This window comes from Mastacembelus armatus, chromosome 6 (assembly GCF_900324485.2).
Source record: "Mastacembelus armatus chromosome 6, fMasArm1.2, whole genome shotgun sequence".
Lineage (NCBI taxonomy): Eukaryota > Metazoa > Chordata > Actinopteri > Synbranchiformes > Mastacembelidae > Mastacembelus > Mastacembelus armatus.
The window spans coordinates 12226580-12248677 of NC_046638.1; the positions used below are offsets into that span (position 1 = coordinate 12226580).

The 22098-nt window shown below is 38.3% G+C and overlaps 1 protein-coding gene across 1 annotated transcript in view; it reads right to left on the minus strand.

Annotated features, from left to right (window-relative positions):
- Positions 1 to 22098, minus strand: part of LOC113132990 (NT-3 growth factor receptor-like) — a 168795-nt gene that overhangs the window by 46637 nt on the left and 100060 nt on the right. The window contains exons 8-12 of the mRNA XM_026311483.1: positions 19277 to 19389; positions 18670 to 18853; positions 16932 to 16955; positions 15689 to 15735; positions 15261 to 15363 (exon numbers count right to left, since the gene is read on the minus strand). Of these exons, the coding sequence (XP_026167268.1) occupies positions 15261 to 15363; positions 15689 to 15735; positions 16932 to 16955; positions 18670 to 18853; positions 19277 to 19389 (471 nt within the window). The remainder of the gene's footprint in view (positions 1 to 15260; positions 15364 to 15688; positions 15736 to 16931; positions 16956 to 18669; positions 18854 to 19276; positions 19390 to 22098) is intronic.

The window sequence follows — 22098 nt, forward strand, 5'->3', positions numbered from 1 at the left end:
AGTCCAATCCTATTCTAAAGTGTCTGGATATAAAATCAGCTGGACAAAGTCAGAAGCTACACCTATATCCAGAATATGGTGACTAAATTTGGCTTTAGATGGATTCCAAGGGGGATAAAATATTTGATTCCTATGAGATTCCTATGTTAAATCTGGCTCTACTTCTACCATAAATAAGAAGTAACTTCAGTTGTTTTATAAGGGAAATGAATTTAGGACATCTGATGGTCTTCAAGGTTACACCCACTTTTTTATGAGTAACACTGAATAAAAACATAATTTATGTTCTTTTGAAACTCTCCATCGGGCACCATTGGGCTCCTGACCATGATAGGAGCACTCCATCAGTCTGATCTTTTATAATAGGATGGCTCGATAGACACCACTGTGTGTAAAAGCTTGTAGTTAGCCAAACAGCATTTAAAGAACTCTGAGAGCATGAGGAATACGATTCTCTGCTCTGATGAGACTAACACTGAACTGTTTGGACAGAACACTAAGCACTATGTCTGGTGAACACCAGGTACTGCTCATCACCTCTTAACAACACCCCTACAGTAGAGCATGTGTGTGTGTACTTGTATTGCTATCTTTGTGAGTACCATTTTGAGCATATTTCTATCAAAGTAAGGACATTTTGACAAAGTCCTCACTGGTCCTCACTTTCCTGGTCCTCACAAGTTTTGGTTTTAGGATTAGGGTTAGAATTAGGTTTAGGTTAGGATTAGGGTTAGGATGAAGCATTTAGTTGTGATGGTTAGGGTCTAGGGAAAGCATTTTGTCTATGAGTGTCCTCACAACTATAGAAATACAAGTATGTGTGTGTGTGTCAGAGGGGCAAAGGGACAGGGAAACTAGTCAGTACCGAGGTAAGGATGAAATACAGAGAGGCCCTTAAAGAAAAGCCAAAGTAAACAGGTAAGACCACACTGGAGTGGGATCAGGACAGTTCTCTGAGTGTCCCCTGAGCTGCCCAGCCAAATCCCACAGGACATCTGTGAACAGACAAGGACATGGCAGTTCACTAATCCAATCCGATGAAAGCTCAAAAAGGGCCTGCCATGAAGAATGGGACAAGCTGTCCAAATCTAGGTAAAGCTTGTAGAGAAGACTGGAAAACTGTAGTTACCAAAATGGGTTTTTACAAATTAGGGGGTTTAAATTCTGCAAGAGATTAACCTTGCTAACCTTACTATTATGTGTTTTTAAATGTGGATCACTGTGCAAAAAGGCAAATTTATTCCCCTAAAAGGACTACTTACTACTATAGTGTATCTGTATTGCAACCGAAATTCCAAAACACATGGCACACTGTAAAATCTACAGAAAAACAGAATTCAATGATTTGCAAAACTCAAAAACCCATTTTTATTTACAAAAGAATACTGACCATCATATTTTTAAACTGAAAAAGAAAAAAGAAAAAAAAACTTGCAACAGGTCAATAACATGATTGGACATAAAAAGAGCATCGTAGAGTCAGAGTTTGTCAGAAATATGGATGATGTGGTTCAAATGGCACGAGGTTCACCAATCTGTAAAAAACTGTCTCCCCAAATTCTCAAACAATTTTAGAATAATGTTCCTCAACTTAAAATTGCAAAGACTTTAAATATATCATCACCTACAGTACATAATATCATCAAACGATTCTGAGAATTTGGGTGTAATCTCTGTGTGTAAGGGACAAGGCTGAAACACAATACTGCATGTCCGTGATCTTCATGCCCTCAGATGGTGTTGTATTAAAAACAGGCATGATTCCCTGATGGACATCACTGCATGTGCTCAGGAATACTTCCAAAAGTAACTGTCTGTGAACACAGTTCGCCATCCAAAAATGCAAGTTAAAGCTCTATCATGCAAAGAAGAAGCCATATATGAACATGATCTAGAAACACTGCCGTCTTCTCTGGCCCAAAGCTCATGTTAAATGGTCCGTGTCAAAGAGGAAAACTGTTCTGTAGCCAAATGAATCAATGTTTGACTGTCTTTTTAGCAATGATTGGCTCCACATCCTCCGGACTAAAGAGGAAAGGGACATTCTGGCTTGTTATAGGCGTTAAGTTCAACATCCCCATACCATCAGTTGCATCTCTGATGGTATGGGGGTGCATTAGTGCCTATGGAATAGGTAGCTCACACATCTGGAAAGGCACCATCAATGCTGAAAGATATATCCAGGTTTTCATGGAAGGCCTTGCATATTTCAGCAGGACAATGCAAAATCGCATACTGCATCTATGACAACAGCCTAAATATTTAGAAAACTGGATTATTTAATCCAGATGATTCAGTGTGTATTGCTACATAGTAAGTTGTTTAAATCAAATGATTAGATGTGTTGAGTTAAACTGAAGAGAAGCAGAGAGAAGGCAAAGAATGAGCTCCCACTAGAATCCTGTCGCCATTTTTATCTCAGCAATGAAGTTTCAGACTCTGACACATCCCAGTGTTCAGTGTTCTGCTCCATAACTCAGCAGAGAAAGAAAGAGAGAGGATACAGAGATGGACTGCTTATATGTTTCAATCCAGCAGTCATGGTATAATGCATTGGAAAGAAAGATTGGAAATTTTGATTTAATTTTCTTAATATAAACTGAAAATCCTTTTACACTCCACTGACAAGATTTGTTTTTGCTCATGAAAAAAATAGATAAATAGAGACAGCAATGCATTAATGGGATGAATAGCAGCAAAGTGACATTTGCAACAAAATATAAATGAGTTATCTGCCCACCTTGTAAGTATACAGTACATGATGTTCTCAACATCGAGAATGTTGAGATATTTTCGAAAAACAATGGTTAGTGTATGGAAATATACACAGAGGCATTTTAAATTGCTTGCTGGTCCGTGATGGGGCCTTGGGCAATCAATCCATGGCATGTCTCTGTTGGATTGCTTCTCTGTACATAGTTTTTAGTTCCAGAACAAATGATCAGAATTAGTTTAACTGGTGATTAGAGACTGAAGCAACCTTTTTGTCCAACAATTTCCTGCCTGGATTTGTAAAATTTAAGGAATATCAGGAAGAGCTTTCTTACTCAGCTATCAATTACCAATTAGGTACAATGTTTTTTCATATTAAAATTCACACTGAAATTCCTGATCCACAGTGGATGAGTGACCATTTCAACATTCCCTAATTTTTTTAGTGCCACCAACACGCTACAATTACCACTTTAGCTCATGAAGAATTGTCATAAAAAAGAAATGAAGCGGCGTGTCTGCCTCCTCTCTCAGGTTGTCTGAATGACATGAACTCCAAACTATGTTTCAGCTGCAGACTTTATTACCTGCACTTTGAAGTCTGCAGTATATCTCTTGCTTTTGGGTGGCATTTTCACTTGTTTCATTAAGAGTTGTAGTTTAGCGTGAACGTAAGAGTTTTTACTTTTTCAGGGGTAAAATATTATCTTCAATTAATTCAAGAGTGCAAAGAGTGTCATCTAATGCAAGTGAGTACTTGACAAAGTTACTGTAAATATACACATATAAGTCGCTTTGCTGTATAAGTCATAGGACAAGCAAGAGAAGTGCAACTTATAGTGGGTAATGTGGTTCAGCAGTACACATTTCATGGAACAAAACTGTGCAATTGGTTTTGAAGCCGACATGTCCAGAGGTTTCCACTGTAAATTCAAGACAAGAGATTTTGTGTTTGCTGGTTTTCATTTACACAACTTATTAGCCACAGGCCTGTATTAAAATGACAGAATCCCTGAGAGTTTTATAAGGTGCTGCGATGTGCCGGAAGGAACACAACGTGAACTTGTGTTCCTTCTCTCTGGACTCTGCTAATGTTCTTATCAGCTAGTTATGAAGAAAGATGATAACTCTTTATACTAATATCAATGAGCCAGTTTCATCTCCCATAGGGTTTTACCATAAACCACTAACCAATGAGTAGATGCTAGCTGTATGCATGTGTATTTGGTGAATAAAGGGGCTACATTATCATAGTGTAACAAAGCAATATTTAAATCTACATTAAAGAAGAACGGAGCTAAGAGAGTTATTATGTGTAGTCCCATTTTGATGGTAATGAACAGTGAGCATGAAGCGTTTTCCTTTAGGAAATGTGTATAGGAAAAATACCCTCATTTATCTGCTGTGTTTCATATAAAGGAGTACTCTTTCTTTTTTGGTGTTGATTTCACTTCTTGTAATTACCATTTCTCTTAAAGAGAAACTGAATCATTGAAACAGCACAAATATGTAAGAAGATAAGAAAGAATGTCTATATTTAAACATACAGTCTACTTCATGGCTGACTGTATACATATTTATTTATTTATATCACTATATCCTACAAATGTTAAGAAATTATTGATTTTTATTACCAACATCAATTAGATATGTTACTCATATGAAGGTTTGACAATAGCCAGTTTGGCGCAATGCCTATGACAACTGTCTACCCTCTTAGTTTTATTTAGTTGTTATCAATGATTCCCTCAATGAAGTTTTACCAGCTACAAATCCCATTAATAATAATTCTACTCCCATACAGGCATTGTTTGTTCATCCAAAACCCAATATGATTATCAGAGACGCACACATAATACTGAATGTTTCCTTCATTCCAAAAATCATGCTTTACAGAATCACAACACAACTACTGGATTTCTGAGAGTAGAATTTCATTGGGCAGATACCCTGCAGCTTGACAACCTGAGGCAGAGATGAAGGCAGATCAGATTTTATTAGCATTTTTTATTAACATTTTCCTTACTGTTGAGAAAAATAAGGAAAATGCAAACAGTGCCATTGCTTTTTCTTGCAACTGTACTTCAAGTAATACTGTCTTGCGGTAAACTCTCTCGATGTTAACATCTGCTAACATGAATGCAGACTGGGTGGAGATCAACATTAATATTAATCAACATTTTCTCCAAGTAAATGATTCTAATTAAGTATGGAAATCTAAAAATACATTTACGTAACAGAGAGAAAATTGACTTATGCAAACAAAGACAAAAACTAAAACCAAATTATCAGTCTGAGCCGGTGGACACAGAAGTCAGAAACTAGTCCCAGAAATGCAGTGCAGTGTTTGTGTGTGGAGCAGGCCCTGAGGATGCTGTTTTCAATAAAACACTAGAGCAGATGGTTGTATGATCTGGGACAGACTCAGAAATAACAGAAGAGAAGAAGAACAGAAGTGCATGAAAGAAAGCCATAAGAATATCCACCTTTTTTCAAGCTGCTCTGTGGCACCACTTGTCTTCAGAAGAGTCTCCTGTACATTAAGTGTTGGATATTCATATTTCAACGCTAACTGATTTCTATGCCTCTACTAGGACAATTTCAAACTCTAGCTGACCCTAAACAAAACACTCTACTTAAACTGTGACCAGTGAGCGAACACACAGATGTATTGTTTCAGGAAAACCCCATGGACTGGACGTTCTGACCTGTGCACCTCAAAGACCTCAGAGCCAGGCCAGAGACCAGCCATAAGACATCTTAATGCCCTTTAACAGGATCTAACTTGAAGGCGGTATTGGTGTGGGGAGATGTGTGAAAGTCACACACAAACAGATGTATAATTTGTCTGTATTAATCAATATAATTTAATATACTGTAATCATATTAGCCTAACTGGATTATGAGTGTTTGCACCATTCAAGTTATATGTATCTAAATCATCAACCATGTCACCAGGTAATTAATTTGTAACTGTGGACTTAAACATTGTCATTTAGTAGTGTTGATATAGTTGATCATAGTAGTATTTAGTAGTTTTGAAATCAAAACTAAATCAATACTACTAAATACTACTATGATCAACTATATCAACACTACTAAATGTTAACAAATTTCAGGATTTTAAAATCATTTAGTAGTTACGATCAGAACTGAAGCTGATTAACAGATTTATGCAAAAAAAAGTTGAAAAAATAAATTTTTACAGCAGTTTATTTTAGTGGATGTTTTCATTCTGAACGTACCGAAAGGGTAGTGTTTTCGAACAGTGCACAAGGTTTAAGTCCTATCTTGAAGACAGGAAGTGCTTTGTTGAAATTTTTAACTGTCTCAGACCAAATGGCCTTGAAATGTGGGGTTCCCCAGGGGTCCATCATGGGACTCCTACTGTTCAATCTTTACATATTTTTTTTAGGCCAGTTAATATGCAGCAATAATGTGTCCTTCCACTGTGTGGATGCAAAAAAACTTTCTCCAGCTAAACAGAGACAAGACGAAGTAATCATCTTTGGGCCACAGAAATAAAGAGAAAGTGTCAGCAATTGCCTCGAGTCTCTCTCTAAAATCTAGAAACCAGTTTAGTAATCTAGAAGTAACATGGACTCAGACTTGAATTTTAATACCAAGATTAAATTAAATCAATTACATCATCAGCATTTTACCATCTCAAAAACACTGCCAGAATCAAAGGACCATGTCTAAATCAGACTTGAAGGGACTCATCCATGCATTTATCTCCAGCAGGTAAGATTACTGTAATGGCCTGCTCACCGGGCTCTGAAAATGATTGGTAAGGGAGCTGCAGTACATTCAGAACGCTGCTGCTTGGGCCCCAACTACAACCCAGAAGTACATCCACATATCTCCTGTTCTCAGATCTCTGTACAGGCTCCCTGTCACTCAGAGAATAGACTTTAAAACAGCACTACTTGTGTATAAGTCTCTAAATGGCTCAGCACCACAGTCCATTTCTCACATTTTGGTGCTATTTGAAGTATCTTGGACTCTGAGAACATCAGGGACAGGCCTTCTGCTCGTGCCCAGAGAAGCAGCCTTTCAGTTTTGTGCACCTAAAATCTGGAATAGTCTTGATGATGTTAGACAAGCCTCAACTCTGACAATGTTTAATCCAAACTAAAGACTTTTCTTAGTGTTTTATCTGAACTCAGTCACTTTTAATGTAGTTTTGTTTTTAATGTTTATTATAATTGTTGTACTTTTAACTTGTCTTTTATTTCTGTAAGGCACTTTGAATTACTCTGTGCATGAATTATGCTATACAAATAAACTTGCCTTGTCTTACCATATACTATTGTGTCTATAAAGTATCAAGTAGGCACAGAGATGGACAGGGAGACCGATGTTGGCAGACAAAGACATCTCTTAGTTCTGTCTGGACATTAAAAGACTGTTGGATCTAAATGCAGATTAAAGTATGATAAAGATGATCATATTTTCTTTCTGAGGACAAAACAGAGATGTAATTTCCTCCTCAGGCAGAGGATTTACAGAGACTTAATCAAATCATCATTTTTGCTCAACTCCATCTTCTTTAAAAAGCATCCATTTTTAGAGGCAGAGACTCCATATCAACCTACTTCATCTGTGTTTGTGTCACAAGTCAAATCTAAGTGTTATGGGTGTGTGTGTCTGGAAGTGCACACTTACCCTGCATACAGTAATAAGGGTTGGCTGTAAGGCAGCACTAAATGAACAGATGGACGTCATCAACAGATGGTTAAAATTGTGTTTGTTGTGTGTGCCCTTAAGAAATAGGGTCTGTGTGCATGTGTATCTCCAAGTCAGCTTGTTAGATCTTCCAAAAGACACAAGCATTAAGACGGCTTTTACTAAAAAGGTTTTAAAATATATTAATAAGCATGAGAACAAGTGATGGCACAAACAAATAAAGGCCTATAACTAATAAATGATGGTGTAAAAAACATTGATGAGGCTTGAAATGACCTAGAATTCATGGTCAATTTAGTATTTGCGCAGTAGTGCCACTAATATGAAATACAACATACCAACACTGCATAAAGTGGTAGAGTCATAGCCTTGTCAATCACTGATTCCAAGTACACGCACAAAGGCACAAACACACAAACTAAACGAAAGCACCCAACAGCATTTAACCCATAGACACTCTGCCACATATCAAACACATATAACTGCTTCAAGAATTGTTGGTTTTGAGAAATAAGAGTTTTGTGAAATGCAATTTCAGGCCTAGGGAAGTTCAAATAATTTCTCCCCGAGCCAGTACAGGTTTTTCAAATTAAAAAAAAAAAAAAACTATTCCTTTTGTACCTTGTAATGAAGCAGCTGAAGAGTCTTTCACATGCCTTGGAAAAACTATTACCCATTAAAAAGTTTAATTATTCTCCCTTTAAGTATCATTAAGTATCAATTAGTTTTTTAAAACTTGCGAAGGGATGTTTTTATATGAGATCAGCCACTTCAGCCTCTGTAAATGAGCAAACTGTAATGCACCTGTACTTTTCCATGTTCAAGCTTAATAAAGGTGTATATCATAGTTAAAACACGTGCTATTTGTGTCTATATGAAAATTCAGTACAACTGTGCCAGATAAAACTCTGTCTAGTCCTTCCAGAGAAAACCTAATCCATCTTTTCTTTCTTGTATCCCCTTTTGTCTGTACGGATATGAGCCATCACAGACAAGCTGGGTTGGTAAACAGGAGCAGGATTAGAGGGGGGCTTGTGAGAGGCTGCAAGCTGATTTTATTCTTCCATTACTCTACTACAGCTGCTAGTCTCTCTGTGGATGTGTACTGATGCACTGCAGGTCCAGGTGCTCTGTCTACTTCCCCTGAACACACTACATTTCACTGGTGCAGGGTTGTGTAGGGAAGGTTTCACCCAGGTTCTTTGGACATTACAGCTACAGAACTCCTTGAAATTCACAGTTTGTACTATGCATTCCTGTTTCTATTCTAATGCTCTTAATTGTTGTATTGTAGTTTACTCCAGTTTAGCATTTTATAGTTTTACTTTATTGTTTTTATTATTTAGCAATTTATAATTCTGTTTAGAAAAGTGCTATTGAAACTAAAGATTATTATGATATGAAAATAATGGAAAAACATAATGCAATTGTTCACTATTCTTACACTGTGTGACACCCACCAATGGATTGTCACATTTGTTGAGCTAACGTAGCATTTTATGTTATTTTGTGAAGTCCAAATTTATGTTTTGGTAATTGATTTAAGTACTATGATTTTACTGTAAATAAATTACACCACTAGAGATGATCAGAGTAGTAGTCATTTTCCATAAAGTTTCATAAAGGTTTGCTTTATGAATGTGTTAAAAAGTATTGCTGGTTGTGAAACACTGGTGTGCCCGTCTCTCTCTAGACCGGAGCTGTTCCCTGTCATGCTTACAAAGTCTGTCTTTTTGCCCAGATGGATGTTTGTCCATGATCAAATGGAGTTCAGGAACCATCATGCCAAACTCACCTCCTCCTATGTGATGCAAATTGCTTCGCTCACTTTAAGCACAGCAGGTCACTGGTACTGTTCTTGATCTGTCTTAGTTATCAGTCTTGGATTGTAAAACTATAAAATTAGGGAGAAAAATTATTCTGCATTGGCTTGCTACAGCAGTGCATGCCCTGAGGGATGAAACACACGCCACTGTTGGAGATGTGTGGAAAATTGTTGTCTTTCTGAGCTTTCTCCAGACTGGCAAAAACCCATCTACAAGCTTCTGAAACAAAAGGTTCATCCAGAGGAACAGTCTCTATAGGCAGACATGGGGGGACAGAAAGGGAAAGGGTGCACAGTTACCATCTAGGACCCCTGTAGCATGGATAGTGAGACACCAAGAGGGTTTGTGTTGTCGAAATAATAATAAGAAGAAGAAGAAGAAGTAATTAACAGATATGCTGGCAAACCCTCCTGATTTCACCAATCCAGACTGTCATTCATGCTCCACAGGGATGCATCTGGTAAAAAGCTTGGAGCAGTCCTTTACCAGAACCAGAAAGACAAAGGATAATTTGGCAAGACGTGAGGACACTTGCTCTAGCTGAGAGGAATTAATGGCTACAATCAGATAAATTGCAATTCCTTGCACTGAAATCGTCTGTCTGTGAGAAATTCAGTGATTGCCTGTTCTATGCCCCGCGTGTTGCCATCCTCACAGACAATAAGCTCTTGGCATATGTCAGGACTGCAGCCAAATTGAATGCAGTGGGCTTTAGACAGGTGGGAGAACTGTCTGATTTCAGATTTGACATACGGTACCAACCTGTAAAATGATTTTGTTTCCATGTGTCTACTTGACATCAGCAAATATGTCACTAAGTGCATGGAGCAACTGTCGAGAGAAGCTGTCACTGCCATATGGGAAGGTTGCAGCACGGACAAAAGTCAAGTTGGTGCCTGGGTTGCTGCCATGGCTCTCTCACAAGGTGACCACCTTGAACCAAGAAGGGGGAGGGCAATGTGGTAAATTGTGTCAGAGGTCATCCATACACCCTCTGCAGAGTGGGAGTAAAGGTGAACAACGTGCTCTGGAGGCAGCGCAATCTGGACCCCTGAGGTAAACACCTTTGAAGACTGCATTTACATTTGAACTCCAGCCTTGTTTTGTTTCTGTCTGGGACTACGCTATACTACTGACACAGTTTCTAAAAAATTACATCCCTACACAGCAAAATTGCCAGTGTTAATAAAACTGTTAATTTAACACTAAAAAGTGTTTATATGTTTCCACTGTCCATATACAATCAGAGTTTAGTAACACTGGTGGTTTTGCTGTGTAGCCCATACATGTACAAACTACAACTGTCAATACAATGATACGATGTAAGATGTTTCCAGCCAACATATTTTTTTTGCCAAAATATCTGATTCTCCAGCACAAAAGTCAGTTTTCTGACTATAGCCTTAAAACGTTATGTGCAGCATCTCACAGCATAAATAAAAAGGAATTTTCATCTCAATCACAGTGCAGCTTCTAGTGGGATCAAATTTAGGTGAATGACAGCGCAGCACTGTTCACCTCCACCAAAGCCTCCCTAGAGAGCTTTACAAGGTAGAATGTCAATTATTCAAAAAGGAATATAATCAGACAATTAAATCCATTCCTTACAAACCTACATTTGCAATTTAGTTGCAGAGGAACATTTTAGGAAAGAGGGTTGGCTGATTGTCCTCATGAAGTCAAGAGAAAAATGCCTATGCATTCATTAGTTTATTATGGCCTGTACATGGCAGCATGGGGGCTGAGTTGTTAGCATTGTTGCCTCACAGCAAGAAGTGCTAATGTCTGTGTGGAGTTTGCATGTTCTCCCTGTGCTCGTGTGGGTTTTCTCCAGGTACTCTGGTTTCCTCCCACAGTCCAAAAACATGCATGTCAGGTCGATTGGTGACTCTAAATTGCCCATAGGAGTGAGTGTGAGTGTGTGTGGTTGTTTGTCTTTGTGTCTATATGTGGCCCTGTGATGGACTGGTGACCTGTCTAGGGTGTACCCCCGCCTTCCACCTGAAAGAGAGCTGGGACAGGCTACAGCAGTCCCCCGTGACCCTGGTTAAGGAATAAGCGGGTATAGATAATGGATGGATAAAGACAGAACAGCCTGCCAAGTAAACACAGCTTACAACTGCTTTCTGTTTTTCTTTTTTAAAAGAGGATACATCTGCATGCAGGTCACCAAAGTTTAAGCCTGTGACAATTGCATATGATTTTTTCTTCTCAGAGCAAAAAATTGTAAAAACTATATATATATATATATATATATATATATATATGTACACATGCAGTGTTGGTTATGATTTTGATTATTTACTTGAAAATGTAATGAGAAATGGGCATGAGGGCAAAGAGGGCCTTGTAATTTTAGTCCCTCTTTCTCTATATACATGTATATGTCAATCAAATATTAAGTGATTTTATTCCACCTAAGACCAGAAATCTTTTAATGGGCGTTGTGCCGAAAGTGACTATGGTTCTAGAAATCGCCCACAGCCTGTTAAATGCAATGGTGGCACAGCTTTTATCTGCATACAGCTAATTTTATCAGTCAAACCATAATAAAGTTAGAAAATATCACTAGTAGCTATAATCCCCTTTTGGCATTTTACTGGTTATACTGGGTTTTCACTTTGCTCACTTGTTTGAAGTACTGAATTCTACTATTTTACTATGAGCCAATGACAGCAACAGTGCCTGGTAAAAAGCAGGGAAACCTTTCACTGCTATTGTTTTGAAGAATGGGTTTTACACATAAAAACTTGAACCATACACAAGGCATCTGTATGATAACATAGAAGGGGTGTTTAATAGTAAAAGATATTTTTTAAACCGCCGAGTTCAGTATTTCCAGCAAGAAAAATTAAATCTAACAAAGAAAAATGTGATGGTTACTGTGAAGACGGGAGATTTCTCTTTGAGCAAGTTAGCACAATTAATTGGGTGCATCTAGAGTAGTTAAAGTTTATCTTATTTTATCTGATGGTTGTCTTGTTCCCTAACTTCCAAATCAACACATATGTTAGTGTTTACTGACTTTGGTGTTTTGTATGGAAGGATGATACTGTCATCAATGCCTTCTATAATGTTAGAAGTGACTGTGAAAGAAGTTTATATGACCATCGATCTACCACTGCTTAAAACCACTAAGATTTGTTGCTTGTTAGCAATGTCTTGCTAAAGTTGTTCCAGGCAGAGAAGAGTCACAAATGGCCACTAGAGGTGACTGCTGGGGAGAAGGTAACCATATAGACCATATGCTATAGCTTGTTTACGCAGTACAGCAAACCACAAAGGCTGTCTCTGTAACTGACTGTGGGTGCAGTAGCCAGCACAAGCAGTGATGCAGATGAAATTCTATTTGCATGTCTATGTATGCAAACAAAAGGCAGGATTAATATTAAATAATTGCATTCAGCTATATTTTTACAATCTGAGACTAATAAATCAAGGGAGCTGGATGAGATTTTCCCTTGTTACGGCCCGTGTGCTGTTAGTTTGTTTGTGTTGTGTGTTTTTGTTTTCGCCCCTCAAGTGACGACCAGCTGATCGGCACCTCGGTGTTCGCAATCAGTAATCAGCTGCAATCAGCGGAAGATAAAAGGCAGGAGGCCCCACCACTCAGTGCGCCAGGGGATTCCATCCACACGTCAGGACCTTTTGCCTGATGTCTCAGACGTAATGGGACACACGCCTTCCAAAAAGTTCAACTTTTGTCTCGTCAGTCCACAGAGTATTTTCCCAAAGGTCTTGGGGATCATCAAGCTGTTTTCTGGCAAAACTGAGACAAGTCTTTATGTTCTTTTTGCTCAGTAGCGGTTTTCATCTTGGAACTCTGCCATGCAGACCATTTTTGCCCAGTCTCTTTCTTATGGTGGAGTCATGAACAGGGACCTTAACTGAGGCAAGTGAGGCCTGCAGTTCTTTGGATGTTGTTGTTGGGGTCTTTTGTGACTTCTTGGATGAGTTGTCGCTGTGCTCTTGGGGTAATTTTGGTCGGCTGGCCACTCCTGGGAAAGTTCTCCACTGTTCCATGTTCCATGTCACCATTTGTAGATAATGACTCTCTATGTGGTTCCCTGCAGTCCCAAAGCTTTAGAAATGGCAACCAATCTTAGCAGACAGATAAGTACTTGTCGCTGTGCTGATTGTCTCAAACTTATCTCAGTTGGTGACGCTAGTTAAAAGGGCAGTAATCTTACTCCGCCAAACTGTCGTTTATACCTCAGACTTAAATCCAAACACAAAATTGATTTCAAACATATTTTTTCCATCACTGCAAAATCACCTACTGTCTATATCAGCATTTCCAAGATGATTAATTCATCCATAATCTCTGTTCAACTTTCCTTCTCTCTTAACTGACTGGACAATCTGCCATCAAGGGAACTAGCGCACCAAGGTATGAAAAAGTGTTTATGACATTAGTAATTCATAAAGCAAAACATTGAGAGTGGTGTTATGGGGGCCAGTTAAGTACCTCTTCAGTGTGCACTGATCTATAAATTAGCATGAGTAGTCCTTATAAATTCTCAAGTTTCTCCTTCAGTTCACTAAATCCCTGCAGTTGCCGATTTTACCTACCTTTGTGCTACCAAGATGGTACCCATGTTTCAACCCTTTTAGATTGTCTTCATGAGATTAAATAGCAAATAGCAAAACTGAGAGCATTATTTTCACCATATTTTCCGAGCTATAAGTCACAGTGGAGTATAAGTCGCTTTTAGCAAAAACAGCCTCATTGAAGAGAAAAAAAAAAACATATATAAATCGCTCTGGTGTATAGGTTGCATTTCTAATTATAGTCTAAATTAGCCTATGAAGAACGTAGGCTAGGCATAACAACAACCAGAAATGCAATAAAAAATTAATTTATCCATGTCAAGTAATGTTAAACAACTGTGCCAACATCGGGGTGGGGAGAGATGAAACACGGTAGTAACTCAGGAGTCCTCCACAGCTCTGGTTTAAACCTTGACCCTCTAAACCCTTTCCTTAAACCAGCACTTAAGAATGTAGAGGTTTAATGTAGAGGAATGTAGCTGCCTTAAATTTTTCAAATCAATCAATTCAGTCGTAAAGACTTAACCAGCTCATTGTGAACTGGCTGCCCATTTGAAGATTTTAAAGTTATATCGTTTGTTTTTAAAGTGTTAAACGTTCTTGCCCCAGATCTTGTATCTATTCAAAAGTCCAACAGTGTGCCGGGCCACCTGCCAGTGCTGTTTTTAGGCCCTCAGAATGATGTGTACTTGCTGGGGTGATCAGGCATTTACCATTGCTGCCCCCAGAAATTTATTCCATTACTCAATTATCAACTTTTAGATCCACATTATGACTTTTTAAGTTAGTTTTGACATTATTTCTAGAGTTAGGCAACATTATATGTTTTATCTGTGTGATTGTTTGAGATTTTTCTTACTTGTATTTTTATTTGGTTTATGTACTGTGCAAATCACTTTGGTGAACATATTCGTGTTTGTAATGCTACATGTTGTGATGATCATTAAAACCAAGTTGTAGCTCTCCATAAAGACAACAGGTACCTCATCCGACCAGGTCATGAGATCCAAGCACCACTGACACCACTGTCAGCTAGAATCCTTAAAACAGTTCTTTCCCCTCTTCCATACGAAAAGATTAGAGATGGCAAGAACAGCCAAAGCGTACCTCCAACACAAGCAGACCTCCAATATTCATCTTACTCATTCTTCCTACCAGTGGTATTAACTCTACTGACCTCACCTTGTTAAGGTGAAACCTTTTTACCCTTACTCATTTCCTTCATCTTTTTTGATCAATGTACCTATAGCTGTCTTATTGTGCTTTCTTTTCCTTCAGATATTACTCCTGTCCATTCACACACTCACATAAGGTAACAGAGAAAGGTATTGGCATAGCTGAGAGTTTCAGCCTTTTCACCCACAGGTACTTACCTCGCAGTTATTTAAGACGAAAGTCACACCACATTAGTCTGATTAAAGACATGCTAAAAATCTTCAGAAAGACAGATCAAACAGATTGAGAGATATTCTGGTTCCTTACCTTTCAAGCCAAACTTGGAGTGTCGTCCATACTTGTTAATGAGAAGGAAGAGGACCACCAGCATCACACAGGCAAACCCTGCCAGGCCTACTGCTATGGAGACCTATAATGAGGCAAATCAGAACTGTTACATGGTTTCTGTGTTTGCTAATGGTAATTATGTGACAAACACCTTAATGAAAGAAACAACACTGATTTAGCAGAGCAAGGATATTAACAGGCCACAGTCACCAGTGTCGGTTGACCTGGATCCCCTGTGGATCTCTGGTTGTAATTGGCTAAAATGCAGTCTGTTTAATACAATGTTCATCACCAATAGCTGGAGGGCTAGAGTTTTTTTCTGTTCCTGGGTGATCAAAGAAAATTAAAGAAACTCAAACCAGAATCTCATGCAAACACTCAAAACATTTAATATTTCAGTCACTCACCCCAAAAGTATCTTCCTCAGGTTTGTGAGTCTCTGCAGTTGGGGTTACTGGTAGAAAAAAAACAAGGAGAGACAGAAAGGTTTAAAAAAAAATTACAACTACAATTTCATTTCATGTGTTATTAAAAAACATTTACAGTTTTATATGATGTCGACTTGCCAACGGAAATTAATTATTTGAAGGTTGTAAACATTGTCTGCCTTCCCCCTACAGCTACTACCAGGTCCAGAAAACTGAACCTGTAAACATCTTTACTCATATCTTATTAATCAAATGTTATGTAAAAAAAATCCCTCAATTGCTAGGATAATTTTGTTATCAAGCACTGATATAATTGATAATTCATTGGCTAAATATAGAAAAAAATCTCATATAATTCAATACAGCAGCTCAGGAATTGATTCTACTCATAAAAAATACGATACAGTTAAGTTTTGATTGAGACTCTCAGACACTACAGTAATTCAGTCAATGTTTTTTTTTCCACCACCTCATTATTAGATTTATTAATGTTTTATTTCCTCTATATTACATTCATAGGCTGTGGAGACAAAGGAACCTTCCTATGTCTTACAATATCTGCAGTCATATACTGTATAACAAGACTGCACAGTAGAGGCTCTAAAATCATCAAGCATGTCTTTAACACAGTCAACAAAATTTTACATTCAAATACTTACAGTGTCTATATGCCCTTCAGGTCACGCCTGAGGCGTTGTTTTCACATCCTTGAATTTGATTCATGGATTATAGTTTTTTCAGGCATCTGAATCATGAATTACTTTCACGTTTATTTTATTTTTATGTATTCCCAGCATACAATATTTATACAATTACAATTTTTGGACACTAAAATGGAGACAGTGGAGACGCCATTGAAAAACAAAAAAAAAACCCCAACAAATCCCTTATGAGCAAGCACAAGGCTAAAGTGGAGAGGAAAATCTCCCTTTAACGGAAGAAAAAACCTCCAGCAGAACCAGGCTCAGCTTGGGCGACCATCTGCCTCGACCAGTTGGGGTGAGTGGATAGAGGAGAGAAAAGAATCATGCATTCTGCAAGAGTCAAATATTACTCAGGTCACTAGTGTTCTCTCATGTTCTACAATGTGCTATTTTATGACTATAAAAGCTAATCCTGTGAATGGCTGGGCCTTTAACATATGTAGACAATGTCATGATAAAGAGCTAACTGGCAATCATGGGAATAATACTATAATGACAGTCCCATAAAAAGCACTTACCATAATCATAATCTGTTTCTGGACCTGTGAAAAAGAAAAGACAGATCAAGACATGTTGAACAGATAAGTTAAAGTGGAGTACATACAATACATTTTACAGAAAGGGGTAACATGAGATGAAAACACAAATGCCAGAAGCTTAAGATTAAAGTTGAAGAGCAAGTGTAAGATTAGAAACCAAGCATGGGTGTTAGTAATGAAAAGAATCACCAGAAATAGCACTTAACAAGAATATTGCTTCATCTAAGAATAACCCTTATTTATTCTGCACATCTTATTTACACTTAGACTAAATATAAGCTTTGTTTCAGCACATAACTTAACAGACAGCCAAAGGGGTGCAGATAGGAGGGTGAGTTCACACGAGGAAGCTGATCCCCGTGGGAACATAGTGCTGTGACAGAGTGTCAGCCAACAACAAAGCCTGAGAAATGGGCATAAGCAGCCTGAAATCTGTGGTCCAGGTCTGTTGCTCATGTGCCCACAGAAGGCACTTTTGGTGTTGGACAGGGGTCAGAGTGGGGACGCTGAATTGTCTGCAGCTACATAGCACCATACACTGTGTTCTCACATGTCTATCACAGCCAGCACTGCATTTCTCAGCAATTTGTGTTACTGTACCTCTTCTGTGGGATCTGATCAGACAGGCTAGCCATTTCTACCCACACATATGCATGATATCCATCACACTGTCGCCAGTTCACCAGTTGTCCTTCTGTAGACAACTTATGGTAGGTACTGACCACTGCAGACACACCCCACAACACTTGCTGTTTTGGAGATGCTTTACCCAGTCATCAAACCATTACAATTTGGCCTTTGTCAAAGTCACTCAGATCCTTACACCTACAATGTTTCCTACTTCTAACACTTTAACTTCAAGAACTGATTGTGGATTTGTTGCCTAATATACAGTAAATGATTCAAAATAGGATTAGCCCTGCTGGACTTCTTCAGACTGCAGAAACAGCCCGGATTTTTAAGATAACTATGCAGAAACTAAGATAACTGTGGTTTTCATTACTGCAAAGGTATTATTTTCAAATTTCTCAGTGTTTTCTCTCAGTTAGGGTACCGCTGTACTCATTTGAGATGTAACAACATGTTCACATCACTTGACATTCTAACAGACAAGCACTTTGTTCCATGACAAGGTATCTTAAAAAAAAAACAAAAAAACTAGTGGCTGCATTTACATTCATCATACAAGGGAGATGAGGCCTTGTAATTTCTCCTATCTATCCATTATCTACCTCTTATACTAGTGCACCCAGGGTTGTGGTGGGGCTGGAGCCAATCCCAGCTGATGTAACCTCCCTTCTAACTACAGTAGGAGGGAGGTTGCATCCTAACCTTTCAGAATGGTTAGGATAAGGTGCTTTTACACCATGTTCAGGGTCAGTGTGCTGTGAGAAAATTCATAGTCTATCAGAACTTTTGCAGACTGAAGTAGATTTTCATCAAGGATTTCTCTACTCTGTCCATTTGTCTTCTTTCTTTATGAGCTTTCCAGGTCTTGAAGGTGGAACAAACTACAAACTTAAAATTCCATTATATTTTGGTACCAGGTTCTTCTTTGCATTCTGACTATGTTTTGCACAGTGGCCATGGACTGGGTAATTTTTGTGTGTTGTCTGCCAAATAGGGTGAGTTCATGTTTAACAGTCAATTACGTACAGGTCAAACACAGTCTCCTACCATGGTTGACCCCAGCATGCCCCTAAATGTCCAAACTTACCATCGAAGGGCTTGTCGAGGAAGTGTCCGTACACAGTGTTGGTGGCTACACCCAAGTAGTTGGAGGCTTCTAAAGTGTAGTTACCATTGTTGTGGTGTGTTGGGTTTTTAAAGGTTAGGCAGCCCTCTACGTAGTCTTGGTAAATATCCATATCAGGACGTACATACTCAGTGTGGGAAATTTCCTGTGTGGGGAATAACAGAAAAACAACAAATCAACAGGGACATCATGATGTGAAACCTTAAGCAATGCTAATAACTAATGCCATCTACCAATACAACCTTCCAAACATGATGAGATTGGTCATACTTCAAGGTATGAATACATATCACATTATGTGGTTCACAAACTATTTGACATATTTCAGGCCACCATACCTGACTTTACATATCTCATTTACAGCAGTTTGGAGATTATTATAATCTTTACTACACTACATTTATCTTACACCTACGGTGTTAGCAGTAACCACCTAACTCACTGTATTATTGTTTATTAGAATTACAAATATTTTTGAAATACATTTCTGCCTTGAGAATTAATGTACTGTTTTTGATTTGCATTTAAATCCAAAAATCATGTACGCTGATGTATGAATCAAACGCACTTTCTCTTTGTAGAACCATCGCAAGGTTGGGTGGGGAGAACCTCGAACAGTGAACTCTATGCATGTGTCATGGCGACGTTCTGGCTCCTTCAGTTTCACAATGGTTGGAGGAACTGAAGAGACAAAAGAGAAAAGACAGACAGATGAGCACTGTTCACTCTGAAACCCATGACACTATAAAAGGATTTTATTGTACTGCAGTCAAATGTACCGTCACAATGGGGAAGATTATATTTTCTGTCATTACTTTTGATGTATTCTTACAGTACATAAAAGGACCATCAAGGAAGACATAAAATAAGGTGACATAAAATACACATATCATTTTAATCATTTTAATGTGCTGCTCTCATCACAATCTGTTGCAATCAATTTGGAGTGTGTCAGTGTTTCTGTTTTTGTGTTTCTTTATGTTGACTGACAAAACTATCTGAATGCATCGCCTTACCACAGCTGACTGCAGGAAATTCAATATAGCATCAGGAATGCACCACAAATGGAATTTATTACACCGTTCCATATCCTACAAGACATATCTGAGTTGCCTGGATGAATTTTAGAGGCAGATTCTTAAAAATGCTATAAAATAAGCCCTGGATTGAAAGCCATCCTTTTGAGCAAAGCTGGGCTCAAAGGTGCAAACAGGTAGGTAAAATGTGGGGTAAGTCTTTGTACTATTTTATTAAAACTTAAAAAATAAAAATAAAAACTTAAGAAGTCCAGGGTAACACAGAGTAAATGCTAAACACAGGCACCAACCTGGAAACAAAGTCCAAACTAAAACAAAACTAAACAGAACTAAGGCAAGCAGGAATCCACTGGATGACGCTAAGAATCTTTAGTTGGTTTTTCAACACTGTACAGCTTCTGTAGCTTTAGGTATCTCAAACAAGTGACTTAGGAAAGACAATAATTGCTGTTATTACAGCATGGAATAATGTAATCTCTAATCAGTCTCTTAAAGTAAAAACACATCTGTTTATATTTTATTTTATTTCTTTTATGTGCTGTTGCTTTATTTTTCTGCTTCTTAGTTTATTTATGGTCATTCCTTTTTTCCCCCTTTTTCTAGTGATATTTATCTGTAAATGAGCATGAATGCTCAGTCCACCTACCTGTATAAATAAATGGAAAAAAACCCTAACGGGCTCTACCTACTATGTTTTTTTTTTAAATTATTCAACAATGTAGGAATTGTCACAATATGTTATGAACTGCATGCTTGCTTTTCTCCAATGAATCGATAAGCAGTACAACATTGGCTGCAAGCCCAAGACCTAGTTGAATGGGATGTAACCTCAACAGCTAGCTATCTGCTTGATGTCTGAAAAAGTACAGTGATATGGCCAGTGTGGGTGTAAGTATCGATCTATGACACTTATATAGGGAAAGCACAGTCAGTGAGGCAGTGAAGATGTAGTACAGGAGCATAATTTTCAGTGCTGAGGCTGTGAGGTTGTTTTGTGCTCAAAATAACATGAACAGCAAAGACAATACATTACAAGAACACACTCCCATACAAGTGATTTTTTCAAAGCAGACAAGTAACAAGAGAAGACAATATGACAAAAAAAATCATTGTCAAAAACACTGATGATTATTTACTCAAACAGTTCATTATTTGCATTATAAAATGTGACAAAATATCTATGCTGCTATTCTAAAGCTCATGCTGACATATTGATTGGTTTTCCCCAATGTGCAGTCAAAAACCCAAAGTTATGCTGCTAACTGTCATAGAAACTAAGACAAGAAGCAAATACAGAACCACAGAGCTAATAGACCACTGAGCTCAATTTTGGCCTGTATAAAACTTGTAACATGTCTTCATTATATTACAGTTACCAAAATACACAATGGAATGTGCCAAGTAATGAATGAGCTTTAATATGAAAGCTCCCCTTCTATATTGCCCTGTCATGTGGCCCCAAAGTGGGCCACGCCATCATAAATCGTCAAGGCCCCAGGACATGTTCATCCTAAACCTGGTCGCAAAATATATGCTAAGTTGCTTTCCGCCCTCTCTTCACTAACCTGCTAATGCTATCACTTTCATTAATGTTACTTCAAAATAGGGCCTCAGTGTAGGTGTGAGAGTGCAGAGAGCTCTACGGGGTCATAAGAAGGGCACCCACTTAATAATGGTGTTTCATTGAGTTGGGCCCACAACACTGGGAAGGCTCAACAGAGTGTTGCAGCATCCCAGAACCACCCCCCCTCTTTGCCTGTACACACACACCCAAACCAGTGCAGTAGGCCCTAAGCCTACCTTAGAGCAACTAAAGAAAAAGGAAAGAGAAACTAACCTCATACGCTTAACCTGGTACTATTAAATAAGCATTGCTGCTGGCCTGGACAGCCCACTCGGCAGCAGAAAAGCTGATCTGGTAGCATTAAGCTATGGTGGGTTATACCTAACCCTCAATCGCAACAGAAAGGAAATGTACATTGATTTGCATCATTTCTGTACTGGCATTTTAATCAGAAATATATCTGGAATCATAGCAAAAAACACTACTCTTACAAAAGTATGGTAAATATGAACCTGCAGCCAGCAGCTGGTTAGCTTACCTTAGCATAAACAATGGGAATGGGGAAACAGCTGGATGAGCACCATACAAAGTTAAGGCTGCAGTGAGGTTGCCATGGAACCAAGAGAGATAGCGGCAATGTCCCTGACCAAGAACTAGTTGAAGCCACTGAATAAAATGTTTACACACCACACCAACTAGCTTTCCATTACACTTCTCCAATATCCTTTTTTTTTTCAAAACCAGAACAATATTTATTAAGGTTTCTAATACCATAGCATAATATTTGCT